The 15,283-nt window shown below is 46.3% G+C and overlaps 1 protein-coding gene across 2 annotated transcripts in view; it reads left to right on the top strand.

Annotated features, from left to right (window-relative positions):
- The first annotated feature begins 905 nt into the window (after positions 1-905).
- Positions 906-15,283, top strand: part of brip1 (BRCA1 interacting helicase 1) — a 51,356-nt gene continuing 36,978 nt past the window's right edge. Inside the window, exons 1-6 of one of the 2 annotated variants that reach the window (XM_079166798.1) lie at positions 906-1,037; positions 1,259-1,380; positions 1,852-1,963; positions 2,408-2,623; positions 3,863-4,008; positions 13,532-13,657. In XM_079166798.1, the coding sequence (XP_079022924.1) occupies positions 1,288-1,380; positions 1,852-1,963; positions 2,408-2,623; positions 3,863-4,008; positions 13,532-13,657 (693 nt within the window). In that variant the 5' untranslated portion in view covers positions 906-1,037; positions 1,259-1,287. Of the gene's footprint in view, positions 1,038-1,258; positions 1,381-1,851; positions 1,964-2,407; positions 2,624-3,862; positions 4,009-13,528; positions 13,658-15,283 lie in introns of both variants that reach the window. The other variant, XM_079166797.1, reaches the window with a different exon arrangement.

The following is a 15,283-nucleotide window of genomic DNA, read 5'->3' as shown; positions in this document are numbered from 1 at the left end:
CAGGGAGCTTCTTTCAATTTTCACAGACGGGTCGAAGGATCCAGCAGCTGATGCAACAGGAGCTGCTGTGGTCCAGAGTGCTGAACGTCAGTCTTTACAAAATAACTTCCAACTACCTGACTGTGTATACAGTAGAGCTGCCTGCTATTTTAATAGAGTTACATGCTATATGCAGTGGATTGAACGGATTCAACCCTGTTAAGTATTTATATAGTGACTCGTCTGTAATCCAGAGTATTGGGTCTGGAACAGCCCAGAGTCAACCTGACTTGGTCCATGAAATCCTGTTAGTACTCAACAGTGTAGCAAGGAGGGGCAGTGAGGTTACTTTCTTATTGGTCCTGCAGTGGACAGGAGTGGGAGCAGGACACGAAAGGGAGACCCCTTTATTCCTGACAAAGCAGAGTGAGCAGTACAGGAAAAAGAGGGAGGAACAGGTAAAGTTGACCAGAATGAAGGGGGTACACACATATCTGAACAGGACACTATATATCATGGGGAAGCATCCATCAGGGTCATGCAAGCAGTGCCAGAAGAGACAATGACAGTGCAGCATGTATAGTCATGAAGGAGGTATAGGCCAGAAAGAAGAGTGGTGTTAACTGAAATGAGGATAATGGAATTAACAGAAATATTAGTAAGTATGGAAGTAAAGGAAAAGCAATAAAATGGCTGTTTGGCTTTTTGAGAGACAATGCCTTACTGGATCTAGTACGAAGATGGCGCAGTAATTGTCTAGCTCCAGAAGGTGGCAGAAATGCAACAGAACGGATACCAGCTTCCATATAACACCAACGAAGAAGAAAACGATATTTTCAGAGCGGGAAGGATGATGGGGACAGTGGAGTGAACCAAATAATTCGTGTTCCCCGAAGTGGTTTCTGATAGCCTGCTATCAGAGTACCGGTTAGCAGGTTAACCATGGCACAAGGATAACAGTAGTGAATCAAAGTAACAGTGGAAAACGTAGCATTAGCGCCGGCTAAACACTCAGTAATACCGTAACGCTAGCTAAGTGACTTTCTCTTAACTCTCAGGTAGGTGGCAACTTACACAGACATGACAACAGTGGAAAGTGATGTGTGTTCAACTGTTGGCAAATGCTTAACGGTGTGCTAGTTGTGTGCTACTGTACCTTAGCGTGTGAGTGAATTAGTTGCAGTAACTGACAAGGGCTTCACTCTCATTACACGGAGCATGGTATATAATATGTAACGTTGGCTGATATTTAGTTTATCAGACGTGTTTCTTGTTTCAGATATCTCTGTGAAGCAGGACCAGAGGAACATGGCTGCTTCCTCAGTAGAGTACACCATTGGAGGGGTGAAGATCCACTTCCCCTGCAAGGCGTACCCGTCCCAGCTGGCTATGATGAATTCAGTGAGTAACACCATCACCACGTGATAAACTAACCACTTAAGAGGACTTGCTTAACATGTGTGCCTATTACAATTTATAAGGAAGTACTGGGTTGTTGCATAATAATAATGAGATATTACAGTGTAAGGAAGTCATTTACACCTGTGTTTACCCTGCTATGACATTTGAAAGTGGCATCTGTGAAACGAGCCTTTTGTATCAGCTTAGGTGATGTGTAAGCCATCTTGCACAGTGTATTTGTTTAGAGGGCCATTGGTTATTATTCTAACCATAAACAAACCAGTGAATACTTATCCATTCATCCTTCCTTCCATTATTTATATCGGCAGCTTTCAGTGGGGGAGGCGCTGTTTTCCCTCAAATTATGTACGGAAAAAGTACAAATATCCTGGAAAAAACAGTTCTACTTGAAATGGTGCAATACCACATATAGATTTGGCATTAAGGATTGTGTCTGTACCTTGCCTGCAGATCGTACGAGGACTGAAATATGGGCAGCACTGTTTGCTGGAGAGTCCCACGGGAAGTGGAAAGAGCTTGGCTCTGCTCTGCTCGGCTCTGAGCTGGCAGCGGGCTCAGATGGGTATGTCTGCTCTGACTGAGATCAAAGAACCAAAACTATTGTAACGGCAAGAAGGCCTATCCTCAAACTCAATGTTTAACCTGTGTTGTTCAGACTAATTGGAGCAGAAGTCTGTCTTATTGTAATTAGATCTCACCAAGTGTCCCTTGGATGTTTTCATGTTGGCATGTTTTTTTTTTTTTCATTCACTTAAGCCAGATGATATATTTATATATTGATGTGAGACTATACAAGACTTAGTGTTATTATAATGGTGTGATATGATTTGTGTTTTCCTTGTCTAAAAGCAGTTAACTGTTTGTTAACCAAATCCGCATTGCAGATATGTCTGTTTCTCACTACTTTCTTGTTTGTAAATTTTTTTTGATATTGTATATATTTCCTACACCATGTACCAGCTGAGGATCAGTGTCCCTGTCTCTGTGTTTCATTGTGTGATGACAGATAAACTTAAAGAGGGAGGAAGCCTTTTGGAGGACAAGAGCCAGTCGGATAAAAGCTGTGGCGTCTCTAAGAAGTCAGATGTCACAACGCCATGTCAGTGTGTGTGCCACAGCAAAGTCAACAGTACCACAGCTACAACAGCAGCCCAACCTGATGTTGTGGACCTCACTGTGTCACCCTGCAAAGAGTCGACACAGCTTCCAGCACCTGAACAAAGTACGTATTTTACAGTCCTTAGTTTTATTTGTGGAGGCATTTGAGACCTGCATAACTGTTCTTTTTACCTCCCCTGCATCACAAAGGTATTTTCAAACAGAGAGTTTTTTTTTTACTTGATGCACACAAAATTGGCATGTCAACAATTGGTAGCTGTGAAATTTTTATGTTTTATATTTCTAGTTAAGTTTGATCAATTTGTGAAGATTTCTTCATGCTTTGACATCTTGTTGCTTGACACGAGGGTTAAAATATGATTCTGATTACGTCCACTGCAGTTAGGGCTGTAACAATACAAAGAAGTCGCGGTTCGGTTCATACCCTCGGGAACAGAGAGATGTGCAAGTGTAAAAGACCAACAATATCCTCTCACTGTGGACTGAGGAAACATATTTCCTGCTGGTTACTTCGCTATTACACTGTATGCCCACTAAACAAACCATTTCCCAAAAGGCAACAGGTCACAATAGGCTATGAAACTGAAAAAGAAAAATCACTAAAATAAATAAAACTTGTGTTCAGTAGGTGGTGTTGATTGCCACATCTGGGTAATCCCAACAAATCTGCATTAGCATGTTTTATGTGTCCCATTAACATACACAACAGTAGAGCAACACAGACACACTGGCCTTGTCTTCTACACAACTCTCTCTGTTGCCGTTCTATCTGACTGGGGAACCAGACTCTGTTGAACAAGGTTATTTTGTCACACACAGCCTTGATTCAGGTGAGCTTTCAATCAGCTGATGTCAGTGTTGGTTTTCTTTGGCGTTAAGCATTGGATTTCAGTCCTGTACTTTAAGGAATATATTCCTTCTGGTTATCTTACCATCAAATTAGGAGCACAGAGGCAGAATGAATGCACACCATGATGCAGAATCAATGCTGTCTCTAAAATACATTAAAGCAGCCATGGATTTCCTTAATGATGCACTTAGTAGAAGTAGTATCCAGTATTGCAGTGGTTCCTGACTTTTGCTGGAGCACATTTTCTGGAACAGAAATCAGAGTGTCTGTGTTTTGTACAGCCCAGTGAATTAAATACCAGACAAATGAAAGTAGTTGATGTAACAGTTGTGTTTGTAGAGTATTCTAATAGATCTATTGCCTGTCCACAGAGCTAAACGTAGCTATTGTGCTTCACAGATGAGATTCATCCGAGGACTAGCCAGAACTAAGCCATTTCCAAACTTCATTTCTGTTCCTGTATAATCTAATGTTGCACTTGCTGTGTTTCAGTGACATCACCTGAGGAAAAAAAGAAACCGTCCATAGCCTCTCGTCTGTCTGAGAAGTTCCTGTCCAGCCTCAGCTCTGACCGCGAGAAGGACGACGACGACGACTTTAAGCCAGATAGGAAGCGCATTCGCACTGCCGAACCCAAGGTATTGTAGATGCTTTGTATATACTGTTGTACATTTATACTGAATTTACTGTATATCAAATTTAAAGGGTGAATATTTCTTTCTTAAAACAAAGGAATACCAATATCTGCAGTGGTTCGATGAGGTTGTCATATTGTAAGTACTAGCTTTGATGGTAACTCACAGTATAGTACTGTCAATAGTGTGTTGCCTATCATATCGGGGTAAGGAATTACAAAACTCATGGAACCTTTGGATCCTATCATGGTTTTGAGTCAACTTTTAGAGATGCCCTAATCACGTTATTTTGCCGCTGATACAGATCTTTTTAGTTGTTTTGTCTTGTTATAGCAGCTGATATACAAAGCTCCCTAAAAATAGTTTCAACCATCTCAAAGTTAGTGTCAACAATCTAGCCTACATGCTGTGCTTTTACTCGTTTACTGTCATCTATAATCTTTTGTTTTGCATAAAAACTTACAATTCAAATGACTAATGCACCGATTTCTATCAGACCAAGTACAAGTACTTACTTTTGAGAACATGCCAGTACCAAGTACCGATACAAGTACTTAATAATACTATTACCTAACAATAACTTTGTTGCTGACAATTCAATATTGTATTTTCCTGATACAAACAGAGCATTGTTCTTTGCAGTGGGGATGTTAATAATGAACGGTTTGACCGTTAATCAGTTGAACAGTTGAAAGAAATATAAACTGAGCAGCTTGTTACTTAAGGGAGACTAGCACTGCTCCTCCTTAAGTGAGCCGGAGCAGCTGAAGCTGTTGCTAACTTCAGGGAGAACCCCCTTCACTTTCATCATCAGCTGCTTGACAAGCAAGACACTTAACTTGGGTCTCCTCACAAGTTTTGAGGAGTTGAAGAATTTACTCACCGACAAATAAACTGTACAGACGCATTGCTGCATTCACAGCTGTAACATTACTGCTAACATTCATACTTACCGGCACACATGTGCTCTTCCTCTCTCGACCGGACACTCTCTAACGTGATGCCAGGCTTACTCTCACTCTCTTTCAACGTCATGTTGCCGTTGTGCTATCAGTGTAGTTCTGCGAGTAGGAGTACATGAACACAGTATCGGCCCTAATCTCTAATTAGGAAATACATGATTGTATTTGGGGCGACTGGCTCAGTGGTAGAGCAGGATCCAGACCATTTACCATTTCTTTTTATTGCTAAAAAATTGTAGTGTTAATTATATATTATAAGCTGCTACTGTTCATAATTTCCTCTCTATTTTATATTTCTGTGAAAACATCTCCTTCAAACAACTGTTTTTATTCTATTTTCTCCCCAAAAACTACATTTCACAAAATTACATTTGAACACATCCAGATAACGTCATAATTGACCGTAACCCAGTGTTTCCCCGACCCCTGGAATAGGGGGTTATGTCAGTTTTCTTTTTGGTTTTAGGAATGTTCTGTCGAATATGTGGACTGCATAAACAGACCATTTATAGTCTCCCTGCCAGTCAACACCATGATTCTTTAAAAAAATTTGTAAATCTAGAGGAAACACTGTAACCCAATGCTCAGTTGTACTGAATAGAGCATGAACACATCCTAATGTTACTCAACGGAACTTCTGTATGTTAGCTGCCACCGTTACTAGCTCTCCTCCTGATTTGTTGTTCATAATGTAGCATTATCAGGGATCGTAGATTCTCACTGAATATTCTCCACAAATGATTTGCAGTAACTAGGGGTGTAACGATACACGTATTCGTATTGAACCGTTTAGTACGAGGCTTACGAACCGAACAATACGTTTGAATAATACTAGTGCGTTTAGAAAATGCAGAGCTTAAATTGTGGGAAATCGAATGTTCTTTCGGGGGAGCCAACCTGGCAACCCACCACGTCATGCTGTTGCCAGGAACAAAAACATTCTACCCTCGTGAAGCACGTTTGCGCTGTGAGGCACGCTGCACTAAGCTAGCTTGTTGCAATATGGCTAGTAATGCCATTATTACTAGACCAGAAATAGAAGATCCTACAACGGCCTACAGGTCTGGTGTTTGGAGCCACTGTAGGGGACTGAAGGGACCGAATTCACGGGGCCCCTTTAAGAGAAGGGGCGTAACCCGGGTGACAAGGGGGTTAAAAGGTAGCAGGAAGTGAATGTGTGAGAGGTGTGTATGGATGGAAATAAACGGCCACAAGGTGCAGCCAAAGGGAATACTCGCCTCCTCGTTTTGTTTCCACGCTCCTACATTGGTGACCCTGACTCTACTGGACGGTTCCAGAAGAGACGATGACGACGCACGCAGTTTCGCTCAAGCTTCCGGAGTTTTGGGAGACGCAACCATCGGTGTGGTTTGCTCAAGCTGAAGCACAGTTTGCCCTCAGAGACATTGCAGCGGACGCGACGAAGTATTATTATGTCGTGGCGGCCCTCGGCAGTTCGACAGTGGGCAGAGTGGTAAGCATTCTGGAAAATCCTCCTGAGCGGGACAAGTACGATACCTTGAAACGCCGGCTGTTGAACATTTTCGAGCTTTCTGACTCTGAGCGGGCTCGCCGGTTGCTTTCTCTGAACGGCCTCGGTGACAGCAAGCCGTCGGAGCTAATGGACAAAATGTTAGCTCTGCTGGGAAAACACGAGCCAGAGTTTCTGTTTACGGAACTTTTTCTGCAGCAGCTACCGCTGCAGGTGCGGGCAGCTTTGGCCAACACCACGATTACAGATTGTCGGGAGTTGGCCGAGGAGGCCGATAAGTTCTTTCTGGCTGGCCAGCAAGGCTACACGGCAGCGCTGAGGCCGGCCCAAGCCACGGCATGGCTGCCGGGGGAGATGACGGCCGTTGCCGCAGCGAGCCAACGGCAGGGATCTACCGGCCTGTGCTATTACCACGCAAGGTTTGGGGCGCGGGCTACAAGGTGCCGTTCTCCATGCAGTTTCGGCGGGACGGGAAATGCCAGGGCCGGCGCTCAGTAACGGCCATGAGCGTCGGTCGGGAAGGCAGGCTGCTGTTCATCCAGGACGAAGTTTCCGGGCGGCGCTTTCTCTGCGACACGGGGGCGCAGAGAAGCGTGGTGCCTGCATCGCGGGTGGACATGCTGACGAACGGGCAGGGCCCCCCCTTGGAAGCCGCGAACGGTACCCCCATACGCACTTTTGGGACACGGTGCCTGGAGCTGTGTTTTATGGGGCAGCGTTTCAGCTGGGACTTTGTTACTGCCAAAATTGCCATTCCCCTGCTTGGCGCGGATTTCCTATGCGCGTATGGGCTATTGGTGGATGTCAAGGGACCGCCGCCTGATAAATGCTGTGACTTTTTGTTCCTACCCGTGTACACTAAGTGGAGCGGGCTCTACCAGGTTGACTAGCATGCTGGCAGCGGCTGATGAGTTTCTGCGTCTGCTGGCCGAGTTCCCAGACCTCACGCAGCCCACCTTCTCGTCCTCCACGGTCAAGCATGGGGTGGAGCATCACATCTCTACCACCGGCTCACCGGTACATGCCCGGGCCCGGCGTTTAGAGCCGGCTAAGCTCACCATCGCCAAGACCGAGTTTGAAAACATGGAGCGCCTGGGCATCATTCGCCGCTCCAACAGCCCATGGGCTTCACCCCTGCATATTGCACCGAAGCCTGGGGGCGGGTGGCGCCCGTGTGGAGATTATCACCGGCTCAACGAGGCAACGATCCCGGACCGCTATCCGGTTCCACATATTCAAGACTTCTCTGCCCACTTGTCGGAAAGCGTGGTGTTTTCAAAAGTGGACCTGGTACGAGGTTACCATCAAGTGCCCGTTCACCCGCTGGACGTTCCCAAGACAGCGCTGATCACTCCGTTCGGCCTGTTTGAGTTCTTGAGGATGCCGTTTGGCCTCAAAAATGCAGCACAGACGTTCCAGCGTCTAATGGACACGGTGCTGAGGGACCTGCCTTTCCTGTTCGTCTACCTGGATGACATCCTGGTGGCCAGTGCGTCAAGAGCGGAGCATATGGCTCACCTCCGGACTCTGTTTGAGCGACTCAGCCAGCACGGGTTGATTATCAACCCGGCTAAATGCCAGTTTGGGTTGTCCACCATTGACTTTCTGGGACACCGCATCACGAAGGACGGGGCAGTTCCCCTTCCGTCAAAGGTGGAGGCAGTGACTAACTTTACACGCCCACTCACAGTGAGGGCCCTGCAGGAGTTTTTGGGCATGGTGAACTTCTACCATCGCTTTATTCCCCGAGCAGCGCAGGTAATGCGCCCCCTGTACGAAGCGCTGAAGGGCAAGGCCGTCAAGCAGGCTGTGGACTGGACCGAGGAGAGGGAGCTTGCGTTTGTGGATGCTAAAACAGCCCTGGCAAACGCGACAATGCTTGCACACCCATCACCTAGGGCTCCGATTGCTATCACCACGGACGCTTCAGACTATGCAGTGGGCGCGGTGCACGAGCAGTGGGTGAAAGGGGCGTGGCAACCGCTCGCTTTCTTCAGTCGGCAGTTGCGGCCTAATGAACGGAGGTACAGCACTTTCGATCGGGAGCTCCTCGGCCTCTTTCTGGCCATTCGGCATTTCCGGTTCCTGCTGGAGGCTCGGCCGTTCACCGCGTTTGTGGATCACAAGCCACTGACGTTTGCCATGGGTAAGAGCGCCGAACCTTGGTCCGCACGCCAGCAGCGCCAGCTCTCCTTCATATCGGAGTTTACTACGGATCTACAGCATGTAGCTGGCAAGGAAAATCTGGTCGCAGACTGTCTCTCCAGGGCCGTCACCGGGGCTGTCCAGTTGGGATTGGACTACAACAAGATGGCTGGGGATCAAGTTACAGACCAGGGCGTGCAGGACTTAAGGACAGCAGAGACTGGACTACGGTTGGAGGAGGTCCCGTTTGGCGAAACTGGCACTACGCTGTTGTGTGACGTCTCCACAGGCCAGCCACGACCAGTTGTTCCCGACGAGTGGAGGCAACAGGTTTTCAATGTGATCCATGGCCTGTCACACCCGGGCAAGAGGGCGTCTCAGAAGCTGGTGGCAGCGAAGTTCGTCTGGCACGGGCTGAGGAAGGATGTACGGAAGTGGGCCGGGACTTGTGTGGTGTGCCAGCGCTCCAAGGTGCACCGTCACATCAAGGCCCCGTTAGCACAGTTCTCGGTTCCGGAAAGAAGGTTCGATCACGTGAATGTGGACTTGGTAGGACCTTTGCCCCCATCCCGGGGGTTCACACATCTCCTCACGATGGTAGACCGAACCACTCGCTGGCCAGAAGCTGTTCCGTTGGCATCAACAACGGCAGATGAGGTGGCTCGGACTTTTATTCAGACTTGGGTCGCCAGGTTTGGAGCCCCAGCTGACGTTTCCTCGGACCGAGGCCCACAGTTTACTTCAGAGCTCTGGAATGCAGTTGCAGGGAGCCTAGGGGTGAAGCTCCATCGCACTACTGCCTACCACCCGCAGGCTAATGGATTATGCGAGCGGTTCCACCGCTCGATGAAAGCTGCCCTCCGGGCCAGCCTCACAGACAGCGGTTGGGTGGACAGGCTTCCGTGGGTCATGTTGGGGCTTAGGACAGCCCCTAAGGACGATCTGCAAGCATCATCGGCGGAGCTAGTTTATGGACAGCCGCTGCGGGTCCCGGTGGGGGGTCATCCCCAAAGTCACAGACCCTTGGTCTGCGACCCAGCAGCGGGAAACACTCCTGGAAAAAGCCAGGCTGTTCAAACCGGTGCCCACGTCGCAGCACGGCTTGCCACCGTCGTACGTCCCGTCCAGCCTCAGGTCGGCGGAGTACGTGTTCGTTCGCCAGGATGGCCACCATGGACCCTTTCAACCCCCCTACGTTGGGCCGTTTCGGGTTCTAGAGACCGGGGACAAGACCTGCAAGGTTGACATGGGCGGCAGGCTGGAATACGTGTCGGTTGACCGTCTGAAACCGGCTCATCTGGACCTGGACCAGCCGGTAAGGTTGGCTGAACCCCCACGGCGGGGGCGGCCTCGTGCCCTCCCACCACACCACACCGAGACCCGGAGGGTCCCTTCGACGGTGGTCCTACCTCCGGCCCCAGAGACACGGAGTCGGGCTGGTCGGTTGATTCGGGCCCCGAGACATTAGGGGGCTAATCTCTAGAGTTGGTGAATTCTGGGGGGGCGCTTGTAGGGGACTGAAGGGACCGAATTCACGGGGCCCCTTTAAGAGAAGGGGCGTAACCCGGGTGACAAGGGGGTTAAAAGGTAGCAGGAAGTGAATGTGTGAGAGGTGTGTATGGATGGAAATAAACGGCCACAAGGTGCAGCCAAAGGGAATACTCGCCTCCTCGTTTTGTTTCCACGCTCCTACACCACTTTGGTTTCTCTGTCAATTATCAGGGCGATGGCGAGAGAGTGGTGGATAAAAAAACGGTATGTCGCATTTGCTACACGAGTGTACCTCAAACATGTTAACTCATTTACGTCGACATCACCCCACTGTGGCAGCGGATGGAACTAAACGAAAACCTGGTGCAGCACATACGCTTCAAACTCTCCCTGAAGCATTTAGGAAGCCATTCCCTACCGAGTCGAACAGGGCTAAATCGATCACCACGGCGATTGGACATGAGACCCTACTCTATAGTGGAAAACGCTTTATGAACATGCTGAATGTTATTGAGCCCCGTTACACAATTCCTTCACGAGCCCATTTCAGCCAAACCGTAATTTCTGGTTTGTACAAGAAAACGAAAGCACAAGTAGAGAATAAAATGTCCGAAGCACCTGCTGTTGCTCTGACAACAGATGCCTGGACGTCAAGGGCTACACATTACCTCACCACTGAATGGTGATGGCACGTTCTGCAGACACGCCCCCTCGAGAGTCACACTAGCAAAGATTTGGCCCAAGAGATGACGGAAGCAGTGGAAGTTGGAGCGAGCTAAAGTAACTATTCCTGTGACTACTGACAATGCCAGGAATATAGTTAATGCTGTTGGAGCTGCTGGACTAGGACCACAAATAGGATGCCTTGCCCATGTCATTAATCTAGCATCTCACAAAGCAATGGCAGTGCAGCAGATCTCTGGCCTCCGAGCAAAGATCAGAAAGATTGTGACATTCTTTCACAGAAGCACAACGGCAGCACATGTTTTGAAGACAAAACAAGAGTTGCTGCCGCTTCCTGCACACAAACTAATCCAAGATGTACAAACTAGATGGAATTCCAGCCATGATATGATTGAAAGAAATCTTGAGCAGCAGACTGCAGTGTACTCTGCGATGACACACAAAGCTGTAAATAAAACTGTTAGACATTGTGACTTTGACTGAAGACGACGTGAGACTGGCTGAGGATGTCATCATAGTTTTAAAACTGTGACAACCTTTAAGTCCCCTCCATCCGCATCCATGGTCCTGCCTATGAAAATGATGATGAACTATGGTACTGTGTGACGATGACAGCCCAGCAGTGAGGCATGTCAAAACAGCCATCAGGAATGACCCGGAGAAGAGATGCACAGACCCTGGTCTTCAGCATTACCTACACAACAGCACTGCTTTGGATCCCCGATTCGAGTCACTGCTGCACTTGGCTGCTGCCACTCGCCTGAGAGTCTATGATGCTCTCACCACAGACATTGTGAGCATTGAACAACAGGTATTATACATAATTCTGCTGCTTACCATATTATTATAATTTGTATCCATTTCTTTGCATACCATTTTATTTTAATAGTGTAAGATGCTTTTAATCAAATAATGTAACAAATATATTATTTAGTTTTTCTCAGGCACCACAGAGGCAGCCACTCTCTGCAGAGTCTCAGACAGTAGACTTGAAGCCCACAACGTCGCCTCCACCAGAGAAAAAGTCTGCAATGACTGAGCTGTTCGGAGAACTGTTCATGACCCAGGAGGACCCGAGCACCAAGTCTGTAGCCAAAATGGCTGAGGAGAAGGTGAACTCGTTCAGGGCAGCAGACTGCATTCCCCTGGATGCTGATCCACTGAAATGGTGGAAAACCCATGAGCACTTCTACCCTCATGTTGCCTTGTTGGCACGGTGTTACTTGGCTGTGCCTGGAACCTCTGTCCCTAGTGAGAGGGTATTTTCCACTGCAGGTGATATTGTCACTTCAAGCAGATCTGTGCTGTCTACAGAAAATGTGGACGTTCTCATCTTTCTGAAAAAAAACCCACGCATAGTTCCATATAAAACAGGATTTGTTTCTTTTGTTTGTATTTGTTTATAACTACAACAAACAATGCTACATTTTATTTTACACGCTGCTAAGAAGACACCCCGGAAGATGGTTCACTCAGGTATAGTTCCATCATTGTTCAAAGTCAAAAAATAACTTTATGATGTTAGTTTTAATGAATAAATATATTTGAAAATCAAGGACATTTCTCTGGCATTTCTAGTTTTCTGCTGTATTGAAAACGTACCGAACCGTGAACTTTGTGAACCGTTACACCTCTTAGCAGTAACACTTTATTTCACACTGGGCTGGTTAATCTGTTTAATTAATCCTCAGTTCACAGATGGTAACCATGGTCCGTTACACCACTACCGTCAGAAGAATGTTACTGAGATACAGGTGGATGATTATGCCACACATTCAAGACATATGTCTATGTAAATTAATAATACAAGTAAAGATTAATTGGTAGCAGTTTCTCGGTAATGTTGCTCATGACAACATTCTCCTGACAGGTATATTGCAGAAATGTGCGCCGTAATTATATCCGTGACAAAGCAATTTAAGTTAAGTCGATGTGAGTGGTCATTATTCAAAATCCTTTCATCAGTAATTCTGGGTTCCTTTTACGTATTAAATAAATACCCCCGTCTGTGTCCTTTTCACAATGTCATTAAGGGTTGCCATGGCTACATCAACACCATCATTTCCACTAGAGACCAGGAACGGTTGAGATATTTTTTTATCTCTTTCATTTCTCATCTACGCCACACAGGAACAACGGCACATGTCATTCGCACCCCGATCCGAACATCCTGCCTGATCGGCACTGCACATGTGCAAAGTGAGGAAGGAAGTAGCTAACGAGTGAGCTACCGCTCTTTCTCATCTCTGGTGACAGTTGCACATGCCCAGTACCGATCGGGTCGGTTCTAGCGGAGAGTGTAAGGTTAGCAAGAGCTAGCAAAATGTCAGCAATTTGGCAGTGTTTTATGTTGTGGCAGTTTATCATGTTCTTTTTAGATGTAACTTGTATCGGTTATCTCTGAATAATGTGTGCATGCAGACAGCTCATCCTGACCTCACAAACTCTGTGCCACCTGAACTCACCAAACCCAAATGTATCTGGGGAATCCCTCAGTAAAATGTTGATTTGTACAGTATGCCAGGGTTCAGTTGTGAGGGTTAGTTTAGTTTTCATATAGGGTAAGTATTGATATCGCTACATGTCTGCATGTATTAATGTACAAACAACCACCATTAGCATTCTTCAAAATAAAGTATTGATGATGAGAAGGCCGTCTTGTGAAGTATTTTTGTTGTTGTTGCAGGTTGAATGATGTGAATGTTAAATGATGTGCAGCTCAGTGGAGTAAAGTCTGTTTGTTCGTCAGCAGCGTAAAAGGCAGCGTCTGGAGCAGGGAGTGGTGTTCATAGATGATGAGCTGGAAAATGAGCCTCCAGGTGCTCAGACCTGGACCCCGGAGCCAAACACCCAAGCTGGTCTGTCCTCATCGTGCTGCGTGAGTACACTCCTGTGTGTGTGTGTGTGTGTGTGTGTGTGTGTGTGTGTGTGTGTGTGTGTGTGTGTGTGTGTGTGTGTGTGTGTGTGTGTGTGTGTGTGTGTGTGTGTGTGTGTGTGTGTGTGTGTGTGTGTGTGTGTGTGTGTGTGTGTGTGTGTGTGTGTGTGTGTGTGTGTGTGTCAATATTAATAAAGTCACACAGAGGCATTCACAAATGATATATTATTATTTACACATGAATAAACAAACGGCATATCCTCAGATACTATGGAGTATCACCATGCCAATGTCGACACATCATCAGGTAGAGATGAATGTGTTCTGGCACTGTTGGGTAGCTAACGTTCCCTCTGATGCAGTGACACAAAATGGTTGTTTTTTTAAATGAAATGACAGCTGACAGAGGCATAACACATATTTTCAACAAGTTCATTTGTTCTGCTTTACTTGTCATGTTATTAGTTTTTTTTCCTCATTTGTTTGGGAAGGTGGTCCTCTGAAATGTCTTAACGATCAGAAGTGGGCCTTAAGTTAGAAAAGGTTGAGAGCTGAACGGTGCTACACGGTTTGTATTGGGGAGGCTCTCAAAGTGAGTGGGGTCTACTTCAACCATCTCATCATCTATACATGCGTTTTGTTGTACTTTACAGCAGTTAGTTGTAGTGCAATACTGCAGTTAGGGTCAACAATCAAGTCCAGTTCATTACACAGGGATTTAATGATTGTTACTTAAGATATAGAGACGGAAAGGAGTTAGTTTCCAGTGAGCAATAACCCCAGAGGATCCAGTCTTTCTCATCCATGTGGTTTTGTAGGCTGAGGGTAAAAGTCATCTTTTCCATGAAATATAAATAGTTGAGTCAGTAACTACAAAAAGATCCATAGTGGGAGGGTTTCTCTGAAGCCAGGATTTGTCTTTGACTTGTAGCCATACAAATGGTGGACAATATCCCCTTTACAGTTCAGGCTCCATGATACTGAGAGAGAAATGAAAACATCAGTACCAACGCCTAGTACTTACATTAAATGTCCCATTCTCTACCAAAACGGCTGACTCCATGGGGAATACCAAAATATGTGGGCATATTGAATGAATGATAGACCTTTCACTGTAGAGACAGGTTATAACTTGTTTAGTTAATGATTCAGTTCTTTCAATGTCTCCATAAAGCCGTTCCTGTGAGCCACAACATTAAGGCTCAGTAAAGCAGACACCTCAATCATTAATGTCAGTACTTGCATCTGTGCTTTTCTTGTAATGACATGTCGATGTATCTGCTGTGAAAAAGGTCCATTACACATGCTGGCTCACTGGTGCAGTTTACCAAGACATTTAAATTGTCCTTTATGAGATGTTAAAATGTCTGTTGTGATAGAATAAGAAGAACTACTTTATTAATCCCCTTTGGCAAAGATCTGTGTCATAAATGATCCATAGAAACACAGAGTGGTTAATCCTCTCATGTTGCTGGTAGAGTAGATTATAGTCTAGCTCCTTTTGGACCACTTATTTGAAGGTTTCATTGTCAGCAATGGGTTCAGTATAACCATTCACTATCACCACTGGGTGGAGCTATACTCCACCGAATCCACTGAGGCTGTGATTAAAGTTTCAAACGTGTATGG

Source organism: Pholis gunnellus, assembly GCF_910591455.1.
Source record: "Pholis gunnellus genome assembly, chromosome: 9".
Lineage (NCBI taxonomy): Eukaryota > Metazoa > Chordata > Actinopteri > Perciformes > Pholidae > Pholis > Pholis gunnellus.
The sequence above is the reverse complement of the archived record's forward strand: the minus strand, read 5'-3'. Positions and strand labels throughout refer to the sequence as shown.